Source organism: Mus caroli, chromosome 14 (genome assembly GCF_900094665.2).
Source record: "Mus caroli chromosome 14, CAROLI_EIJ_v1.1, whole genome shotgun sequence".
Classification (NCBI taxonomy): domain Eukaryota; kingdom Metazoa; phylum Chordata; class Mammalia; order Rodentia; family Muridae; genus Mus; species Mus caroli.
The window spans coordinates 19,429,232-19,448,989 of NC_034583.1; the positions used below are offsets into that span (position 1 = coordinate 19,429,232).

The window sequence follows — 19,758 nt, forward strand, 5'->3', positions numbered from 1 at the left end:
TTTTTTTTTTTTTTTTTTTTGGTAAAACATTATAGCCTGTGACCTGTTGTTACAACCTGACAACTTGGCCTGTAAGCCTTGTAAGTATAGCTGTCTGTCAATTCTCAAAAGTGTTAAACCCATAATGGTGTTGGGGCAGCCTTTGGGTGCTTACTCTGGGCCCTTCTCCTCACAGTCTGGAAGCCTCGAAACCTGAATATCAGCCAGCATGGTTCTGACATGCACGTGTCCTTCGACCATGCCCCGCAGAACTTCGGCTTCCGTGGCTTCCATGTTCTCTATAAGCTCAAGCACGAAGGACCCTTCAGGCGGAGGACTTGCAGGCAGGTGAGTGACTGTGTGTAAAGAACACATGTGTGTCAAAGTGCTACTGGATGGTGGGAGTGAGTGGAGGACTACAGCGGTCTGCGGTTGTTTAAGAATGCCACTGGGTCTGTCTCCGGCTGACTCACTCACCACTGTTCCTTGTCCCCATCATCTCCACCTTAGCCGCTCTGGGGGGGTGGCACAGCGCTAGAGGATCAAAAGCAATCTGTCTCGTATTTTAAGCATCTGCAGGTGCTGCGTGTCAGGAAATCCCTGAACTTTCTGCTCTTCAGATCCTGACTGCTCATCAAAGAGCTTGCTTCCTTTCCTCCTTTAGAGGTGGAGAACCGAGGGCTCGGGGAGGTCACATAACTAGGAAGGGGGAAAAAAACCTCTAGCCAAGTCACTAGCAAATCAATGGCCCTGGATTTTTTATTTTGTATGTATGTATGTATGTATGTAATGCATGCATGCATTTTTTAATAAACAAAAGACCAGGGTTAAATAGAAACCTGAAAATGAGCATCATGAACAGAGTATGGCCAGAGCAATGGGAAAGGCTTTGTAGATGGTTGGCGCTGTGCACTCTCTCCCTGTCCAGTCGTAGCCTTGCTTTCCTGTGGCCCCGCAGCTTTCCCACTGCACTTCTGGGAGCATCTTCTCAAGTTAGATATGACAGATGAGTGCAGACGAGCCCCAGCTCTTCTCTTCTTGCTTTAAACAGATTTGCATTCATTTTTATTGTGTAACTATGGTCTGCCAAAGTTCTACATGGAAGTTCCACATGTATTTCTTGTAAGATGGGTGTCTCACTACTAGGTAGCCTTGATTGGCTTGAGACTCACAAGGCAGTACAGGATCCACGATGAAGTCAGGCTGTCCTTGAACTCAGGCTTACCTCTGCTTCCTGAGTGGTAGGATTAAAGGTGTGTGCCACCATGACAGGCCCTGCTCTTTCTTAGGTAGGTAGGTGGGTGGGTGGATGGATGGATGGATGGATGGATGGATAGATAGACAAAAAGTTTGTTTTCCAACTCTTAATCACTGAGCCCTCTGCAACCCCTCCTCTCACTGTTCTATTAAGCAAAGGGTATTCTAGTTAATTTATTTTCAAGTGACAAAGATGAGGCACTCCCAACTAAGCACAAGCTATGGCAAGAGTCCTGGGCCTTTTTATTCAGTGAAGGCCAAGGAATGTGTGACAGGTGAACACTGCTGTCCTCTGATCCCATCACATCTAGAAGTGAGCTTAAACCAGCAGCAGGTCTCCTTCGGCTTCGGGATGAAGAGGCCGACACCTCTTCTGCTACGTGGCATTTGAGTTGCTCTTTGCTTTTTGTAGGACCAGAATACAGAGACAACCAGCTGCCTCCTCCAAAACGTTTCTCCAGGGGACTATATCATTGAGGTATGCGCAACTATAGACTGCCCTCTTGTTACTTCCATAGAAAGCAGCTCACATGGAGTTCTGAGTGTTTTGTTTATTGGTTTCAAGACTGAGTCCAGTGTAGCCCAGGCTAGTCTCAAACCCAAACCCCTATAGAACTAAGGATGAGTTTGAAAGGCTAATATGTCTTGCCTCTACCTCCTGGGATTACAGATGTGTACACTATGGTCTTTGCTTTTATTCAGACCCTGGGGATTTGAACTCAGGTCTTCAAGCTTCCACAACAAGTACTTTAATCCACGAAGCCATCTCCTCAGCCCCATTGTTTTTTAAAAGAATTTATTTTATGTATGTGAATCTGCATAGCTGTCTTCAGACACACCAGAAGAGTGTATCAGATCTCATTATAGATGGTTGTGAAGCTATCACCATTATCTCCCTTACTGGATCCCACACCGGCTGCCTGGGGAGGGAAAGATAAATGAAATCACCAGTGTTGTACTTCCCTCGTAGATACAATGTATTGTTTTACTTCTCTCTTAGATAAAATGTATAGACGGATACAATGTATAGATGTGCTAGCACATACCAAACAGTAACACAGCTCTCTCTGTTTTCTAGCTGGTGGATGACAGCAACACCACCAGGAAAGCTGCTCAGTATGTGGTGAAGTCAGGTAAAGCTCTTGGGCTTGGATTTGATGGCGCATTCTTGAGAGCAGGCTTGTAGAATTTTCTGTGCTCCTTAATTCGTGGTTTACAAAACACCAGTCGCTCACCTCTTCTCTCTTAAACAATTGTTCATCAAGGAAGTTTCCTTTCATGTTGTTGATGCCTGGAAGGTCAACGCTGGCATGGCATCTGCCATGGATACTAGGCAATTATCCTTACAAGACAAGCAGGGGAGAGGGGGCTTTCCTTCACAGAGTCCTTAGCATATTTGGAGTGGTTAGCATATTCAGAGCGATTAGCATATTCAGAGCTATTAGATTATATTTGACAACACATTATAAAGGAATTGTTGAATCCTTTTATAGTCTAGGCAGCAGAGATAGAGTAAGGTAGTAGGGGACCCCGGGACCTGTTAGTCAGCTTTTGTTTTAAAAAATGAGGCGGGGGGGGGGGGGGCCCCCCCCTCCCTTCCAAACCTATTCTACTGCTTGAGTTTAAAAACTTTCTCTTTGAAATCTCCCAGTGCAGTCTCCCTGGGCTGGACCCATCAGAGCTGTGGCCATCACTGTGCCTCTGGTTGTCATATCTGCGTTCGCAACCCTGTTCACTGTGATGTGCAGAAAGAAGCAACAAGGTATCTGTCTATGCTGTGCCTGCTTTTCTCCATCCTCTAGTTTGCAGCATGCCAAGGGTGGGTACCGACAAAGACGGGGCCTGGGGAGTCCTTCTTTCCTCAGGAGGGGCCTGGGACCCCCTCACACCTCCTTGCTAGTTCCTTGCCCACTGAAGTTCCCAGAATTTAAATGTTTGACTGTTAATCTCTAGGACCTGGCAATGTCCAGGTATAATCCAGTTTTCAAACTCAGAACATTCGTTTGGCGAGTGGCCATCATTGAGAAGTTAGGTCTGTCACCTAGAAAACTGTAGATCTGGATGGGGTTACCCAGATGACTCCGCAGATAAACGTAATAAAGATGTAACTTAAGATTTGTGTGCTTTAAGCTGAGTGTGGTGGCACAAGCTTGCTATCCCAGTTGGTAGGAGGCTGAGGCAGGAGGATCCAATTCAGGAACTGGAGGCTAGTCTGAGTAATACAGTGAGACCCTTTGTCCAGAAATAATAAATAGATAGATAGATAAATAGGTGAAAAGCCATTTTTGTTGTTGGTTTGGGTTACTTTACCTTTGTAAATTATACTTTAAAAAGTTGTTCTCCCTCCCTCAGCTTATCTGGCTGCCAGAGCCATCTCTGGGCCCTTCACTTCACTGGCCATAGGGGTGTATGCTGCGTTTGCTTCTTGGCATGTCTAGGGGCAGTTTCAGGTTAATACAGTGTTTTCACTTTCTGGTACAGTACTACAGAAACCGTTTATGCAGCTTGAGGCTGGAGTCACAGACCCGAGACTCCCAGGTGGAGATGTCAGCTGCTCCTTTTGGTAAATTTACTTTTGAGACTTGGATCTCACATAGCTCAGGCTGGCCTCCATCTTGCCAAGTAGTTGCTGATGACCGTGACCGTCTGACCTTTCTACGTCCCCCGTCCCAAGTGCTAGGATTTCAGCCGAGAGACACTGAGCCCTGGGTCATACGGAAAAGACGAAGCTTTGTTTATAGGTGTCAACCTTATGTTCTTTCCCAATTTAGAAAATATATATTCACATTTAGATGAAGAAAGCCCAGAGTCATCCACATACGCTGCGGCTCTCCCCAGAGACAGGCTCCGGCCTCAGCCCAAGGTCTTCCTCTGCTACTCCAATAAAGATGGCCAGAATCACATGAACGTGGTCCAGTGTTTCGCCTATTTCCTGCAAGATTTCTGTGGCTGTGAGGTACGGAATCTGTTTGTTCTCTTACCCTGGGCAGGATGTGTGCGCCGCCTTTTTCTTCCGTGTCATCTCTCCATTGCTGTTCTGGGAACCTACTTACCTAATATCTTACTTTCCAAACCAGAGTCTGTCTTGAATTTGTCTTGTTTGTTACCAGCAGCAAAGGCTTCGCATGACACATTTATGCTTGAGACCTTTGAGCGCCTCCCACGCGGTAGGATGTTCTGTGAGTGCCCTGCCATGGAACACATGACCAGAGTGTGAGACTGTCTCTGTGGGACATCAGGGAGAGGACACAATGAAGACAGCTTTTAGGAGTCTAGGCAGTTCCCTGAAGGAGGTTTGCGGGGATTGGGAATCGAGGATAGGACTGCCCCTGGAAGAGATCTTGGGCACTGGGAGGAATGTGTAACAGAGGTCTGAGGTTGATTGGTAGGAAGTCATAGAAACCAGTGAGAAGGCCTTAGCTAGAGAGAACCAGGAAGTAGGAGAGAGCTCCCGTATTTACAGAATGTTGTCCACGCTGCTTTCTCAGCTCCCCCTTTTCCTCCTCCTTCCTCTCTTCCTATTCTTCTTCTTCCTCCTCCTCCTTTTTTTCCTTACTCTGTAGCTCTGGATATCCTAGAATTCAATTTGTAGATCAGGCTGGCCTCATAGAAATCCACTGCCTCTGCCTCCTAGGTGCTGGGATTAAAGGCGTGCGCCCCTGTGCCCAGCTTTCTTAGATCTTCTTGAGTTAGCTATTACGTAGCTTTTCCATAAACAATGGCACTTAGTCTTTACAGTGGGGTCTTAAGCTATTGTGAAGGCATGCCCTGTTTGTCACAATTGCAAGTTATCATGTGATGTTTTTTAGTCCATTTGGCCCATTCCTTTGGTGAGACTGCCCTCTGGTGTTAATAAGCTGTATTTAAAGGCTGGTGGGATTGCCTCCTGCTGGGAAAGCGTTGAGTTCAGCAGCTGAATGGCTGCTGCAAACCCCTGCAGACTGCAGCTGTCTGGACAGCACAGGCAGAGGTGGTAGATCCCTGCCCTGTTCTTTCAGACTGCAAATAGTTTTTGTTTTAAATAGCTACATCATCTATAATAGTGACTTGCTGTAGCCGCGTTAGCCCAGCTTGTAAAGCGTCTCTGTTTATCATTTCTGATGATTTCTCAAGGATAAACTCCTCACAATGGAATTGCTCAGTCAAAGATTGGAATATTCTTAAAAAGACTTATGTTTTATTTATTAAGATGAAATCAGCTAGTACAGAGGGTTTTTGTTTGTTTGTTTGTTTTGTTTTGTTTTTACAGATTTGTAAAACATTCCACATATGATTTAACAAACTACATAGGTCAAAAGATTAGTAGACACACTATTTTTTGTGTGCTATAGAATTCTAGGGGGCCACATATTTTAAGCTACCAGTTAGCTTGAATGTGCATAATGAATGGATAGTGTGGAGTTTTTACCTAGGCTGCTCTATGCCCGCCGCGCGCCGCCCTACCCCCCCCCCCCCCCCCCGGCGGGTCCCATGCTTCCAGGAACTCTTTGATCCGAGAATGAAAGACACACACACACACACACACACACACACACGAGTTAACTTTGCTAGCTTAAAGGCTAGGCAGTTCTAGTCCTCTGCCTGGTTATCATAGATTTCCCTCCAGTACTCCTGAGTCAATGTCCTTTAGATCGGTGATGTATTTTTGCTGCCCTGCTCCTCCTGGGTGTCCCCCTAGTCTTTGCTGCCCAGGGTGCTTCTGGGCAGCCCTTCTGCGGTCCGCGTTCCTTCTCACCTACATTTCGGATGATTTTCCTTCTGCAGCTCTAAGTCTGATCCATCTTCCTCTGAATCCTGGCGAGTCTCCTCTTTCTTCCTCTCTCCCTCATCCTAGCCCACACAAATCTGAGGGTCCCACCCCATTTCCCTTTACCCAGCCATTGGCCGCTGGCATCTTTATTGATCTATAAAAAACCAATTGGAGACAAGGACCTTTCGCATTTGGACACATAGATTTCTCATTAAATCAAAGCATTAGAACCAATCCCCAACAATAATGTTAGGATGCATTAAAGTATGAGATGAGTCAGTATTCTTTTCAGCAGATAGGCAGGCATTGGAGCTTTCTTCTCTTGGGTACTATTTTAGAAAGAAGAATTTAATCCTTCCAGAGTAGCTCTCCGCTGTATAATCTGTGTTTAGCTCTTAGGGGTCATTTCTTTAACTACAGGAGAAATGGTACCAATATGGCTGCCAAGGGATGCTACTTACAGTATCCTGCAGGAGAAGCGGTACCAGTACAGTCACTACTTACAGTATCAGATGAAAGCCGTTTGGAAGGGTAAAATCCTTTGAGGGCATCAGGCATACTTGGATTTCTTTGCTTTATCAGGGATCCCACTATTCTTCCCAACCCTCTTATCCCCAAACCCCTTGGTTCACAGGCCTTGTGGAGTTATGACACTGTAGGTCTCATGGAACCAAGAGAGAGGTGCAGCCCAGACAGGGTTAACCAGGAAAGCTATACTATAGCAGCAGAACAGCCGGCTAACCCTGGGTCTCTGAACACAGCCAAAGAGGTCCTCTTTCTCAGTCACGTTCTGCATATGAGTCACCTGTCACTGTAGATGGCTCTGGCACCAGGCCTAAGCTCCATATCCCAGTGCAGTATGGGGTCACGATCCGCTTTCTCTCCTCAGCCATTTAGACTTGTATCCAGGATCTTTCTGCTCCTTGTATCCGGCAGTCTCACTCATCACATGGACCAATCACAGTTCCTTCCCATCATACCATCAGACATCCTCAAGGTCTCTTAGACAAGCTGCTGAAAATCCTGGCTTCCTTCTCCTCACTTGTAGGGCCACAGTGCTAATGGCCCCCTGTGTTATCAAAATGATGCCATGGGTGGCAAGCAATTTCAGGAAGTCTGGGGTGTGGATGCAGTTGTTGACCATAGAGTGCTGGCGTAAATGAATACTGAAGTGACCTGTGCTCTTTCCAGGTGGCTCTGGACTTAGGGGAAGATTTCAGCCTCTGCAGAGAGGGGCAGAGAGAATGGGTCATTCGGAAGATCCACGAGTCCCAGTTCATCATTGTCGTGTGCTCCAAAGGCATGAAGTACTTTGTCGATAAGAAGAACTTCAGACACAAAGGAGGCAGCCGTGGCGAGGCGCAAGGCGAGTTCTTCCTGGTGGCCGTGGCAGCCATTGCTGAGAAGCTCCGTCAGGCCAAACAGAGCTCATCCGCCGCACTGCGCAAGTTCATCGCCGTCTACTTCGATTATTCCTGTGAAGGGGATGTACCCTGCAGCCTGGACCTGAGCACCAAGTACAAGCTCATGGACCACCTTCCTGAGCTCTGTGCTCATCTGCACTCGGGAGAGCAGGAGGAGCTAGGTCAGCACCCAGGCCACAGCAGCAGAAGGAACTACTTCCGGAGCAAATCTGGCCGCTCCCTGTATGTTGCCATTTGCAACATGCACCAGTTTATTGACGAGGAGCCTGACTGGTTTGAGAAGCAGTTTATACCCTTCCAACATCCCCCTGTGCGCTACCAGGAGCCAGTCCTGGAGAAATTTGACTCAGGCTTGGTTTTAAATGATGTCATAAGCAAACCAGGGCCAGAGAGTGACTTCTGTCGGAAAGTTGAGGCTTGTGTACTTGGGGCCGCTGGGCCAGCCGACTCTTATTCATACCTGGAGAGTCAGCATGTAGGCCTGGACCAAGACACTGAGGCCCAGCCCACCTGTGATAGTGCCCCTGCCTTGCAGCCCCTGTTACACGCAGTGAAAGCTGGCAGTCCCTCAGAGATGCCACGGGACTCGGGCATATATGATTCTTCTGTACCCTCATCAGAGCTCTCTCTGCCTCTGATGGAGGGACTCTCCCCGGATCAGATAGAAACATCTTCTCTGACCGAGAGTGTGTCTTCCTCCTCTGGCCTAGGTAAGATGCCTTAGGACCGGGCCCTTATTTAATCTGTCTGTCTGCTCATCTCTCTACCATCTATTGTGTTTTTGTGGTTGTGGGTTTGTTTGCTTGTTTTTTGAGACAAATAGACAGATGTAATATGAATTCCAGTAACAGGAAGAGTGGACTGCAGAAATGGTTGTTATGGTCTTTATGGCGAGCCACTCAAACCCTTCCACCAGTGTTATATATGCTGTTGGGTGTGGAATCGCCTTTTAAAAAATTAATGTTTATTTTCTGTGTGTGTACACATATGGGAATAGGAGCTGGGTGTGGCATATTTAGGCACATGCAGATAGAAGGATACCTTTTGGGAGTAGAGCCCCTTCCACCATGGGGTCCCGAGGGTTAAGCTCCAGTTGTCAATAGGGTTGGCAGTCTCCTAACTCTGAAAAGATTGGAATACTAAATGCATGTGTTGGGCAAGGGTCTGTGGGATTGTGCCCTTGCTGGGAGCTGAAGTGTTTGCTGCCTTTATCCTTCCACTGCCTTTAAAGCCCAGATGTCTATTGAACCTTATGTTCATGAACACTGTATTCTTCTCAATGCTAGCTTCACACAGTGCTCCGGGAAGGAGGGCTCTTCCCCAGAGAGCCTCAGGAATCCACCACACCTAAAATTTCTTGGGGTCACACATGTAAAACTTTGGCTCTAACGGAGGGATCTCTCTTCCTCTGGTAAGAGGTTGAGAGTGTTGCTCTGAGCTGGTTCTGGTGCCTGCCTCATTTGTGCAACACACAAGAGCGAATCCCAGCCATGTGGTGGCACTGGGGGTCTGGGTCAGTAAAGTGTACTGATGGTGGCTCTGTCCTTTCTTCTCTCCTTAGGTGAGGAGGACCCCCCTACCCTCCCTTCCAAGCTCCTCGTCTCTGGGGTGTCCAGAGAACATGGTTGCCACAGCCACACTGACGAACTGCAAGCGCTTGCTCCTTTGTAAGGACTCCGAAGAATCTAAGCATCGCCACTTTAGCTGCTGATCTCGCTGGCTCCCCAGTTCACCTCTGTGGTTGTGCAGCCTACTTGGAGCTGAAGGCACACACGGGGATATCTGGAATGAAATTCTGGCTAGCACTCGATCTGTTCTGCTCCAGCCTTCTAAGGGATACTTAGCAAAGTCTCCAATTTCCCAAAAGCATATGGAACCCTGAAAGGCATGTCCATTAGATCTGACTGCAGCTGTCCATCTCAGGCTGATCCTTGGATCTGAGCCTGCTCTGAGAGGGGTAGAATGGAAACAGGTAACGAGAAATAGGAAAGCTCCCACGCAGCCTGCTCTGACTTCACTTGAACTCTGGCTACTTAAACTCAAAATGCTTTGTGGAAAAGCCCTCTCGGCATCCTTACAGCTACCCATGTCAAGTACTGCTGGAACCCAGGCTGCGCTGCAAGTGATGTTTCTGTCCATTTTGATGTGGAACTTACACTGCCCTGAGTGTTAAGTAAACTTTGAGTCAAAGGTCCAGACAATGACTGAACATCCATCCAGTCACGTTTTGTAAAACAGCTCTCTCTCTATTACCGGGAAACATGGCCGACCAGGACGGAATCCTGTGGGGCTGGACCATCTTGTTTGTCCTATGTGAAACTGACTGATTAATGTGCAGACGTTGTCAGGACCTGGGCGTTTTCCTTGCATTGAGGTAGCCATCTTGTGGGAGCCTTAGCCATCTGTTTAGTTTCTCCCTGGGCTACATTTACTGCTCTGTAGCTCGGGTGGTGACAGCTGGACGTGGAGGACTGCTATCCATTACTCAGCTGGGCAGCAACATTATTAGAATCGTGGTTTGTATTTTGGCTGGTGCTGTGTCTTGAATTTTAGAGGTCAGAATCCACTACTATACGTCAGTGTACGGGAGACGGTGGCCAGTTAATCTGCTGGTTTTGACAAGTGACAAACCTCCTTTTCAGAAGGCAGCAAGGAGGGGACTGTTACAAAAGTAAATGTTCTATTTTTATGAATGAATCTTGTACAGAAATTCTGTTTCCAAAGGTAAAACATCTCTTCATATCCTGTACCTTAATTAGATGTATATAACGATGTGTCCGTCTCCCCCTCAGAAACCTTTATCCCTTGCTCTGGCTCACTTGGTTTGAGCATCCTTCTCCACTGTTATCATGGGTGCTGTTGGATTTTGGCAGCCTATCTTCTCAGCATTCTGTTAAGGACCATTGATTTTTCTTATTCCTCCACCAGATTGGACCAGCATTAAGGGGGTTGCTGAGAAAGATCCCAAGGTCAGGTGTGGAGGTGAGATGAGCCGGGGATTTCCCTTCTAGGCACCTTTTCAGTGGGGAGGGAAGGGAGCCCTCAGTTCCTGATGAGAAGAAGCGGTTTGTGTGCATTTTGGATGGAAACATCCTCCTCCCTGCTCTGCACAGACAGCTGGCAGCTTCTCAGGAGAGCGTGCTCCAGTGTGTGCTCTGGCAGAGAACAGAGCAGCTGCTCTGGGCAAGCTGTGAGCTGGTCTCACCGTAAAACCAGGCATCTCTGCAGAGGAGTTTGCGCCATATTATCACTGTGGAATCCAAACTGAGCAGACAGAGCTCCCACCTCCATGAGGCTCTCCTGGCTGTGCTCAGTCTTGGCATTCATTCTGTGAGGGAGATTGGTGGGCCTAAATTGCTAATGTATGACCGTTCCCTGGGAACATCATCAGAGAATGTTTTTCTCTTTTTAAATTGAGGCCAAGAAATATTTTATACCCCCCCAAAGAGCCATTAGAAACCACATTTCGGATAGATACTGAGCCTTGCATGTGGAATGTGGGGTCCCTGAGAGTGCCCAGGAGCAGCATGGGGCCCTGGGCGGAGGGCTTAGCTTCAGCTGGATCCCAGGCCCAGGCAGAAAGCTCGATGAAGTCAGATGAGGAAACTGGAGGGCAGCCCTGTGAGCCATCTAGCTTCCTAATCCAAAAAGTCAGCGTCAGGTGAAGTTTTTGTTTGTGTTTAGCCATTGGGTGATTTTATTTTGACGTACTAGTGCTTTTGATCAGAAGAGAGAGCCAGATTCTAACGTGCCAGGTGATGGTTGCTTATCCCTGAAGGAGCAGATAGTGGGTGGAGCCCTAGTATTGGTCAGCCCCTTTCCCATACACCTCATCGTTGAGCCAGGAATGAGAGTGGCCTTGCAGATTAAGGCAAGGTAACCAGTTCTGAACAGATCTGCGGCCTTTGACTCAGAATTAGCCCCAGGGAATCGAGAAAGGTTCTGACAAGGCACAAGCTTATTGATGCTGTAGGGAGATGGGACTGAGAGTGAATGGTTTGTGGGGGGGAAATAGACCAGGTCCATTGCGGGGGNGTGAATGGTTTGTGGGGGGGAAATAGACCAGGTCCACAGTGGGGGGGGGGGGGGGGGGGTGCAGGTGAGACGGGTGCCATGGGGGCCAGAGTACCAGGAAACCAAGAAAGAAAGTCGTTGACCTGTGTTTATGTGTGCCCCACAGGTGCTTCTCATGCACCTGGCCCAGAGGTGAGTCAGAAATGTAGCTCACCTGCCCTTGAAGCGCAGACCTACCCCGTCATTGTGGCGCGTGTTCCTAATTTTCTTGACAACCTTTAGTGGTAGGTCCTCTGACTTTTATATAAGTAACTAAATAGGAAGCTGTTGCCCCAAAAGTGTGGGGTTGCCGGAGCTTTTCAGAAGGAAGAGGGAAGCTGTGTTATTCCTGGAGGCAAAATGACACGCCCTCACTCCAGAAAGAAAGGGAAATAGGAAGTCCCTAGCTACCCCGACACGAGAGAACACTCCGCTCTTACTGGGGAAAGGTAGGCAATGCCAACGTGAAGATTTCTAGTCTTTTTAAAAATCTTCCATTGCTGGGCATGGCTGCTGGTAATTGGCAAAGTTTGTGTTTTCTGGGGCACCTGTATACTCCGGCATAAGGAAAACAGTAACATAGCACCATGAAGAGAGACATTAGGGCGTGGCGCCGACTGGGGCAAACCAAGGCACCCTTGTCCAGCCTTCAGCAGTATTTCCTGGGCTTCTTGGTTTTCAAGAAAAGCTGAGGATGTCTCATTTTGAAGCTATTAATGTCTAGCGCTGGCAAGACAGCTTAGAAAGTAAAAGCATTTCTGAAACAAACCCAGACAACGTACCCACAGTGGAAGGTGTGAAGCAACCCTGTCCCAAAAGTTGTTTCCTTTGGCTTCCTATGCTGGCCTGTGACGCTCACAGATACCAGGGTGTGTGTGTGCTTCCTCATGCTGGCCTGTGATGCTCACAGATACCAGGGTATCTCAAGTGTGCACGGGTGCAGCACCAAAATCACATGCAACAACAACAAAAGCTAAATGTTAGCAATTAAACTTTGGAAACTGGGCTGGTGAGATGGCTCAGCGGGTAAGAGCACCTGACTGCTCTTCCAAAGGTGCTTAGTTCAAGTCCCAGCAACCACATGGTGGCTCACAACCATCCGTAACAAGATCTGACTCCCTCTTCTGGTGTGTCTGAAGACAGCTACAGTGTACTTACATATAATAAGTAAATAAATCTTAAAAAAAAAAAAACTTTGGAAACTACTTAAGTGAACCCAGGACCAATAGAACATGTAGATAGATCTAATTTTGCCCAGTGGCTGCCAGGTTGTGAGTTCTGCTTTGTAAGATGTGAAATGAAAACCACCCACAGTAATTGCACATATGTGGGACCCTGGGAAAAGCTGTATTAGCCCTATCTATCTTTCAGACAAACTTGATGCTCTTCTGATGATTTTGCTTCTTAGAACAGGGTGTCTTGGCCAGGCTGTGGTGGCCCACGCCTTTAATCCCAGCACTTGGGAGGCAGAGGCAGGTGGATTTCTGAGTTCGAGGCCAGCCTGGTCTACACAGAAAAACAAACCAACCAAAAAACCGAAAACCAGGGTCTCATGTAGCCTGGGCTAGCCTTGAACTCCTGATACTTCTTTCTCTCTCTGGTGTGCACCATGACCCATAGCCTTAATATGATTTTGAATACATTCTAAACATTTTGATAGTGTCTTTTATATTTCATAATTCTCAAGAGAAAGGCAGGTCAGCTATTTTTTGTTGTTGGTGGTGATTTTTCAAGATAAGGTTCTCTGTGTAGCCCTGGCTGTCTTGGAACTCGATCTGTAGACCAGGTTGGCCTCGAACTCTGAGATACACCTGCCTCTGCCTCCCGAGTGCTGGGATTAAAGATGTGCGCTGCCTCCACTGCCACCGCTATCATTCTGCTGCTGTTAATTTCAAAGTCAGATCTCTATCGTCCCATATTAAAAAGCAGGCAGCAGTTGCATTTAAGCCCCAGTCTTTAGGGCCTTATTTATAGTTTAGTTCTAATTGCCATCATGTTTTTATGTGTGGTGCAATTCTGAGGTTAGGCCAGGGTGTTATTAGGGGAATTTATTTGGGTGCCCTCGTACTGTGTTTTGCCATCTTCCTTTCTCTGCAGTCTGGGACAGGGTCTTCTGGAGGAATGCTCTAGGAGGTGGCAAAAGGCTCTTCTATTGTTGAGACACCAGGTATCCCCACAGTGTTTGGCCACCCTTGTCATATCACCACATTTCTAGACCCAAGGGGGAAAGTTGGCCAAAGGAGAGCCAGCTGTAAGCAGTTGATTCGGTTCCGGTTTTAGAACTTGGGGGCAAAGAAAGGCTGAACTCACCCAGCGTGTTCCCTCAGCGACTCAAGACAGGCTGAGCTTGAGTTGTTCCAGACACACGGCTGTGGCTGAGATTCTGGCTCTTTAGCCGAGGGGATTCTGTAATCTCCCTGCTGATCAGATGGTCCTTTGTATGTCTTCCTTGCAGAAATTCAAACCAGCTTTCTTTTGTCTGCAGCATAGAGGAGAAAGAACAGCTGGTCACCTTCCCAGCAGTGAGGTCATCCCCTGGTGTGTTTTTCTCCCCCAGTAGTAAATAATTCCACCCACTTAAGGACTTTCACAGCTCTTGTGCTCTGGGGGCTTCTCAGCCTCACACTCGGTTTTGTTATCCGAATGACACCCATGCCTTGTTCACATGGGTGTCGCCTGACAAACCATGCTCCAGTTAGGATTACAGGAAGATTTGTGTGGGCTGGCTGCTCTCACCACATAAAAATATCACGGCGCGTACGCTCAATCAGAACACCGCCAGTTGCTTCCTTGGTGGCAGTCCTTGTCTTGTGCTTTATTCTCTCCTGCAGGTGAGCATCTGGGGCTTGTGTCTGGTGTCGTCTTCAAGGCCAGCGCCTGCCTACCTGCTGAGCGGCAGCTATCCCACACACGTCAACCTGGGGTTCTATTTTTACCTCTCTCTAGACTTGCCCTGTATTTTGTGAATCATATTGTTGTTTAAATGGCACACACTTCACCAGAACCTCTGGCAAGTTGAGGCCAGAGATTGCCAAGGGCCACCTCCTACTGGCTGTTGGGGACTAATTTCCAAACACCTTTGAATGCCTCAGGGAGGGCCTCTGGAGAATTTCGGCCAGTAGTCTTCTTTCCTGCCTCTTGGTTCATCCTTGATACTCACCGGGGACCCCAGATACCTCTAGGGTCTCTCCCTCTTCCTCTAGGGCTGGATCTCTTAGTTAAGCAGGCATAATGTTTGATGCAATCAAGAGCCAGACAGAAGCGATCACCTGACTGGATAGCTAATATTTATTTCACATGGACTCTGGCCGGAAGAGAAGGAAGAGTATTGGCCCTGTGTGGCTACCACTGGATTATATTCAATGTGTTCGTGTGTGTGTGTGTGTGTGTGTGTGTGTGTGTGTTTTAAATCCATCTTTCTCTCAAAGAAGCATATCAAGTTTGAACAGAAGCAAAAACTTCTGTACAAACTCAAGTGGTCATTTTAAGAGTAGCTTCGGTTTTCCTGATCTGTTTAAAAACAAAAGTGTTTTTTTACTGTGGAAGCTTTCATGTTAAGGAGGAGGGCCTCAGGCGTGGGGAGGACTGGTGCCCTTGTTCTGTTTTATGTCTAAGTTTGTCCTTTCTGGGGCTTTTGGCAGAATGGTAAGCACTGACAACCTATAGCACTGTGCCATATTTTTACATTGGAGATATTGGTGGTATATTGTGGTATATTTGACTGTACAAACGTTGTAAATAGATGATAGTAAGTCATGGCTGACATTTGTAAGATGCTTTTGTACCTTAGAATTTTCTACATCAAATAAAATGTTTTCTTGTAAGCCTGCAGTGGCTCCTTATTTTCGAATATCTGTCCTGTTTCCTCCCTAGCTCCTGGCTGTCGGCAGAGGAGTCTGCCTCAGGCTGAGAGGGTAGGTAAGGAGGGCTTGCATCTGTGTCTTGCTCTTGGAACTCATCACGTCCCACCAGCTCTGCTGCCGGTATTGTGACCCTGTGATTAGGGGACCCTAGTGCCCACTTTCTATAGAATGGACCCAAAGTCCTGCTTTAGGGGTTGGTGGCTTCAGCTGAGCTCCTGTTGTGGGTAAAGTGCACCTGAAAGTGACAGGTATCCAGAAGAGGGCAATGGCTGATGATAGCAAGGACACGGGCTATAAGCCTCCAGCCATTACCTAAAAAGGAGATGGTCAAAATTTGGGGTCTTGGTAATGTCAAAAATTGGCAGAGCCCATCTCACAGCTCAGGGTTAGCCAGCCAGGTAAATGTAGACATGAAGTTGAGAAAGACTGAACGCTTCTTCCTGAAGTGAAGGAAGAAGCAGTCAGCAGCTGGTTCCTGGAAGGTGTTTGTGTCTGTTGTTACCTCCACAAGACACAGGAAGGAGCCTCCGAGAATCCTCAGTGTTGGTGCCTGGGCCAAGGGATTGAGACACCATCACATCTAGTTCATAAGTCAGAGCATTCTCATTATTAAAGGGTAGAAAGAACCTTCAGTAGTAATCTGAGTGACTGTTCTTTCCTGAAGGTGTGCATTAGGAGTAAATCTTACTCTCCTGGTCATCGTTTCTAGACTTCTGCTGTGAGGTCCCGATGGACAAATGGCTACCCTCACCCCAGGCATTAACAAAAGCAGGAGTGTATGGAGATCAGAGAAAGCTGTGAATGAGTGTGTAAGCAGTGGACAGGGCCCTGAGGTAACATGTATTGTTGGAATGAGTATGCCAAAGGTGCAATGGCCTCAGACCCATGGGAACAGTAAAGCCTTCCACTGGTTTGCATGGGGATGCTGGCTATACAGAAATGTGGTTTGGAAGTGGCTTCTTCCTGGGTTGTTTACAGCCTGCCACAGCACCCCTGGAGAGAGAGAGAGAGAATATGAATCTCCTACAGAGACTAAACCTTTTTATTCAGCTCTACATAGTATACCAACTCCTGTTGAGTTGTACTCAATAAACCTGCCTCCCATATTCAGATATATAATAAGCATGGTTTCCTGAGTGCCCAGCCTACCTGATCCCAGCTCTTCTTTTCTTTTCTTTTCTTTTCTTTTCTTTTCTTTTCTTTTCTTTTCTTTTCTTTTCTTTCTTTCTTTCTTTCTTTCTTTCTTTCTTTCTTTCTTTCGATTTATTATTTTATTTTATTAGTGCATTGTAGCTGTCTTTACACACACCAGAAGATGGCACTGGATCCCATTACAGATGGTTGTGAGCCACCATGTAGTTGCTGGGAATTGAACTCAGGACCTCTGGAAGAGCAGCCAGTGCTCTTAACCACTGAGCCATCCTTCCAGCCTCCCAGCTTTTTCTATATGTGTGTCTCGGTTCTTCATTGCCTATCACCCCAGGTAGGTTGGTTCCTAAGCTGTTCAGGTCTTGGAAGGAAGAATTAGCAGTACTCCAGGATGAGATGGCCCTGTGCCATCTTTGCCACTTTTGTGGCACATGCCAGGAAGTGGCTAGGTATTGGCATCCTGCCAAACTGAGGCTGGGCCAAGAGGAACTTGGAGTCCAGGAAGGTAGGGGCATGCCTAGCCTTGAATGCAAGTGTAGGCAAGTTCTGCCTTTGGTTTTAACTCCTGAGGGTCAAGGCGCGTAAATATCCTCTGCACTGGGTGAAGTTGCAAGTTAGTGATGAGGTTTTGTTATTAGCATTGGGAGTGTTGTGATTAAGGCTTTGGCCTTTGGCTGGCTGAGCTCAGAGCTCAATCTGCTGGCGTCTTTTTGATTCTAGGTAGGTGGCTTGCCTTGTTTAGGCTTTAGTTTCCCTATCTGTAAAGCCAAGCAAGGCTGTTTTGTGGTTTGAATGTAAGTGATTCTGGACATTTAACATGACACATAGTGTCTCTGGACGTGTGATCACCAGGGGGCAGGGCAGGTGTGGTAAAGTGAGGTTTTCTTCCAAAGCCTTCCTCAGCCATGGCCTGGCCTATAACTAAAGCAGAGCCTCATGGATGTCTCAGTGTAGAAGGACAGCTAGAGGTGTCCCTTGGGGGAGATGGGCACTTGATTAGATAAAACTCCTTATTTGAAACCAGTGGTGTTGGAGTGAATACCAAAGTTCTTACATAGCCCTGTGCTATGTAAGGGGAATAGACCATTCTCTCTCTTCCTACTCCACAGTTCGTTCGTTCGTTCCTTCCTTCCTTCCTTCCTTCCTTCCTTCCTCTTTCTTAATTTCTTTCTTCTTCCCTTTTTTTTTTGTTTGTTTGTTTTTTTTGGTTTTTGGTTTTTTTGTTGTTGTTTTGAGACAGGAGTTACTTTGTGTAATAGCCCTGGCTGGCCTGAACTCTTTGTAGACCAGGCTGACCTCAGACTCTCAGAGAACCCCTGCCTCTGCCTCCGCAGTGCTGGGATCAAAGCCACCACATCTGGCTACTTACTTTCTAGTTTCATGTAGCCATGCCTAGGGCCTTGTATATGCTGTTTCTCTGTCTGAAACACCTTTTGCTTGTACCCCACCCTTGCGGTGATTACTGCCCATCAATCTAGACCCAACACGTATCTTTAGGTATACTCAGCTTGTGTGAGCATAAGATGGATCCTTGCGCTTCTGGAATGTTCTGTGTGGGCTGGACTGATATTCTGCTGCTTTAACCAGCTTGTGACCCCTGGCCTATTGGGGCAAGTGCCCTCGTCTTGGTTTCAGTATCAGCAGAGGGTAAAGATGTACCTGATTCATGGGCCCAGAAGAATAAAACACTCAGAGGGGGTTGCTCAGCATGTAGCAGGTGCCCAGAAACGTTTTTCTTATGTGAACAGGTACTGACTTGTAAACAAAACAAGGTTTCCTTGGGAAGAAAACTATCTTTACACATTGCAGTCTGGTTCCAGCCAGCTCCTAGGATTCCCTGTCTTCAGAACCATGTGGATGTTCCTATTTCCTTGTGAATGGCTGATTCTGTCCTGGCTTTTCTCTGGGGGTAGTGTTCTGCATATTGGACAAAGTTTCCAAGAGACATAGGGTTGATGTATCACATGGGCTCTATCCAAGTCACCCAGGTGTTGGATTCCGATTGCTGTGACCAGCTCATCGCCCTCCCAACAGGCTCTGGAATTTACATGTCGTTCAGCCTTCAGGATGAGAGTCAAACCCAGGTGTTTCCTATGTACAGCTTTGGCAAACTGCTCTCTGCTCATTCATTATGTTCCTTGTGTTTCCCCTAACCCAGGTGAGCAGAAAGGATTTACTTGCATAGAAGTCTTCCATAGCTACTTTCAGATATTGCTTTGACTTGAACAGTAAAACCAAGACTTTATGCCTTTTGCAGGCAATGCCATTCCCCAGATGAGAATCATTCATACTGTGTTATTACATCATCAGGCTGTACCATGATTCTCAGATGTTGCAAACAAGGGTGGGTATTATCTGTGCAGGTTATAGCTACAGGCAAAAGGTTTAGTATCTTTTCCTAGGAATTCCATTTTTAGGGTCGTGTGTGTGTGTGTGTGTGTGTGTGTATGAGGTGCAGTCTCTTGTATTTAATATATAGCTCAGGAGGTCTTGAACTCCTGTTCCTCCAAGTGCTGGAATACAGGTGTGAGCCAACACCTGTGCTCGTGGGTCTGTCTCACTTTAGGGCTTTAGGGCAAAGTAACCAGAAATATGGGTCGTCAAGGTTTATTCTGCAAAGGTTCTCATCACCAAACATTATCATGACACTGAGACATAAGGAACAAAGCCACAGCTGGATCCAGTATTAAAGGGCACATTCACAGAGCAGGCTAAGAGTCAAGGTGCAGGGGAATGGTCTGCTTGGACTGAAGATGCAGCTCAGAAGAACAGCATTTGCCTGGTAAACACACAGGCCAGGGGGTTTATCCTGGGTATAGACACCAACAAAAGGATTCATGTCAAGGAAAATACTGGCAAGTATGGTAAATGAAAACTGCACACACTAACACCTCTGGGGGTAGGATTGTAGCAGGTCTTTGTATATAGCCCTGTCTGTCTTGGAATTTGTTATGTAGACCAGACTGGCCTGGAATTTAGAGATCCTCCTGCCTCTGCCTCCCAAGTGCTGGGATTAAAGGCATGGACCACCATGCCCAGCTTCTCTGCCAGTTTCTAAAGACTAGATAGTCTTAACATATTTTCTGCTTGTTCCCTGTCCCACTCCAATGAGAACCAAGTCCTATCTTCCTACCCCCTAACTCCCTGCCCATCCTCAGGGCCTAACAGGACATGAGGGGACACTGTATTATAAACTAAACTCATGGGAGCCAGGCCTGATGGCACAGGACTGTAATCCCTACACTCAAGAGTCTAAAGTAAAAAAAAAAAAAAAAAAAAAAAA

The 19,758-nt window shown here is 47.1% G+C and overlaps 1 protein-coding gene and 1 long non-coding RNA gene across 3 annotated transcripts in view; one reads left to right on the forward strand and one right to left on the reverse strand.

The window, feature by feature from the left end:
• Positions 1–11,386, forward strand: part of Il17rd (interleukin 17 receptor D) — a 64,364-nt gene extending 52,978 nt beyond the window's left edge. The window contains exons 6-13 of one of the 2 annotated variants that reach the window (XM_021182108.2): positions 36–80; positions 176–327; positions 1,649–1,714; positions 2,315–2,369; positions 2,888–2,998; positions 4,008–4,192; positions 7,178–8,120; positions 8,972–11,386. In XM_021182108.2, coding sequence (XP_021037767.1) covers positions 36–80; positions 176–327; positions 1,649–1,714; positions 2,315–2,369; positions 2,888–2,998; positions 4,008–4,192; positions 7,178–8,120; positions 8,972–9,081 — 1,667 coding nt within the window. In that variant the 3' untranslated portion in view covers positions 9,082–11,386. The remainder of the gene's footprint in view (positions 1–35; positions 81–175; positions 328–1,648; positions 1,715–2,314; positions 2,370–2,887; positions 2,999–4,007; positions 4,193–7,177; positions 8,121–8,971) is intronic. The other variant, XM_029469278.1, reaches the window with a different exon arrangement.
• Positions 4,188–14,710, reverse strand: LOC115029249. The gene is made up of 3 exons (XR_003834822.1): positions 14,624–14,710; positions 13,774–13,942; positions 4,188–4,424 (listed from the first exon to the last, which is right to left on the reverse strand). It is a non-coding gene; the product is annotated as an uncharacterized LOC115029249 (long non-coding RNA).
• Between the last annotated feature and the right edge of the window lie 5,048 nt (positions 14,711–19,758).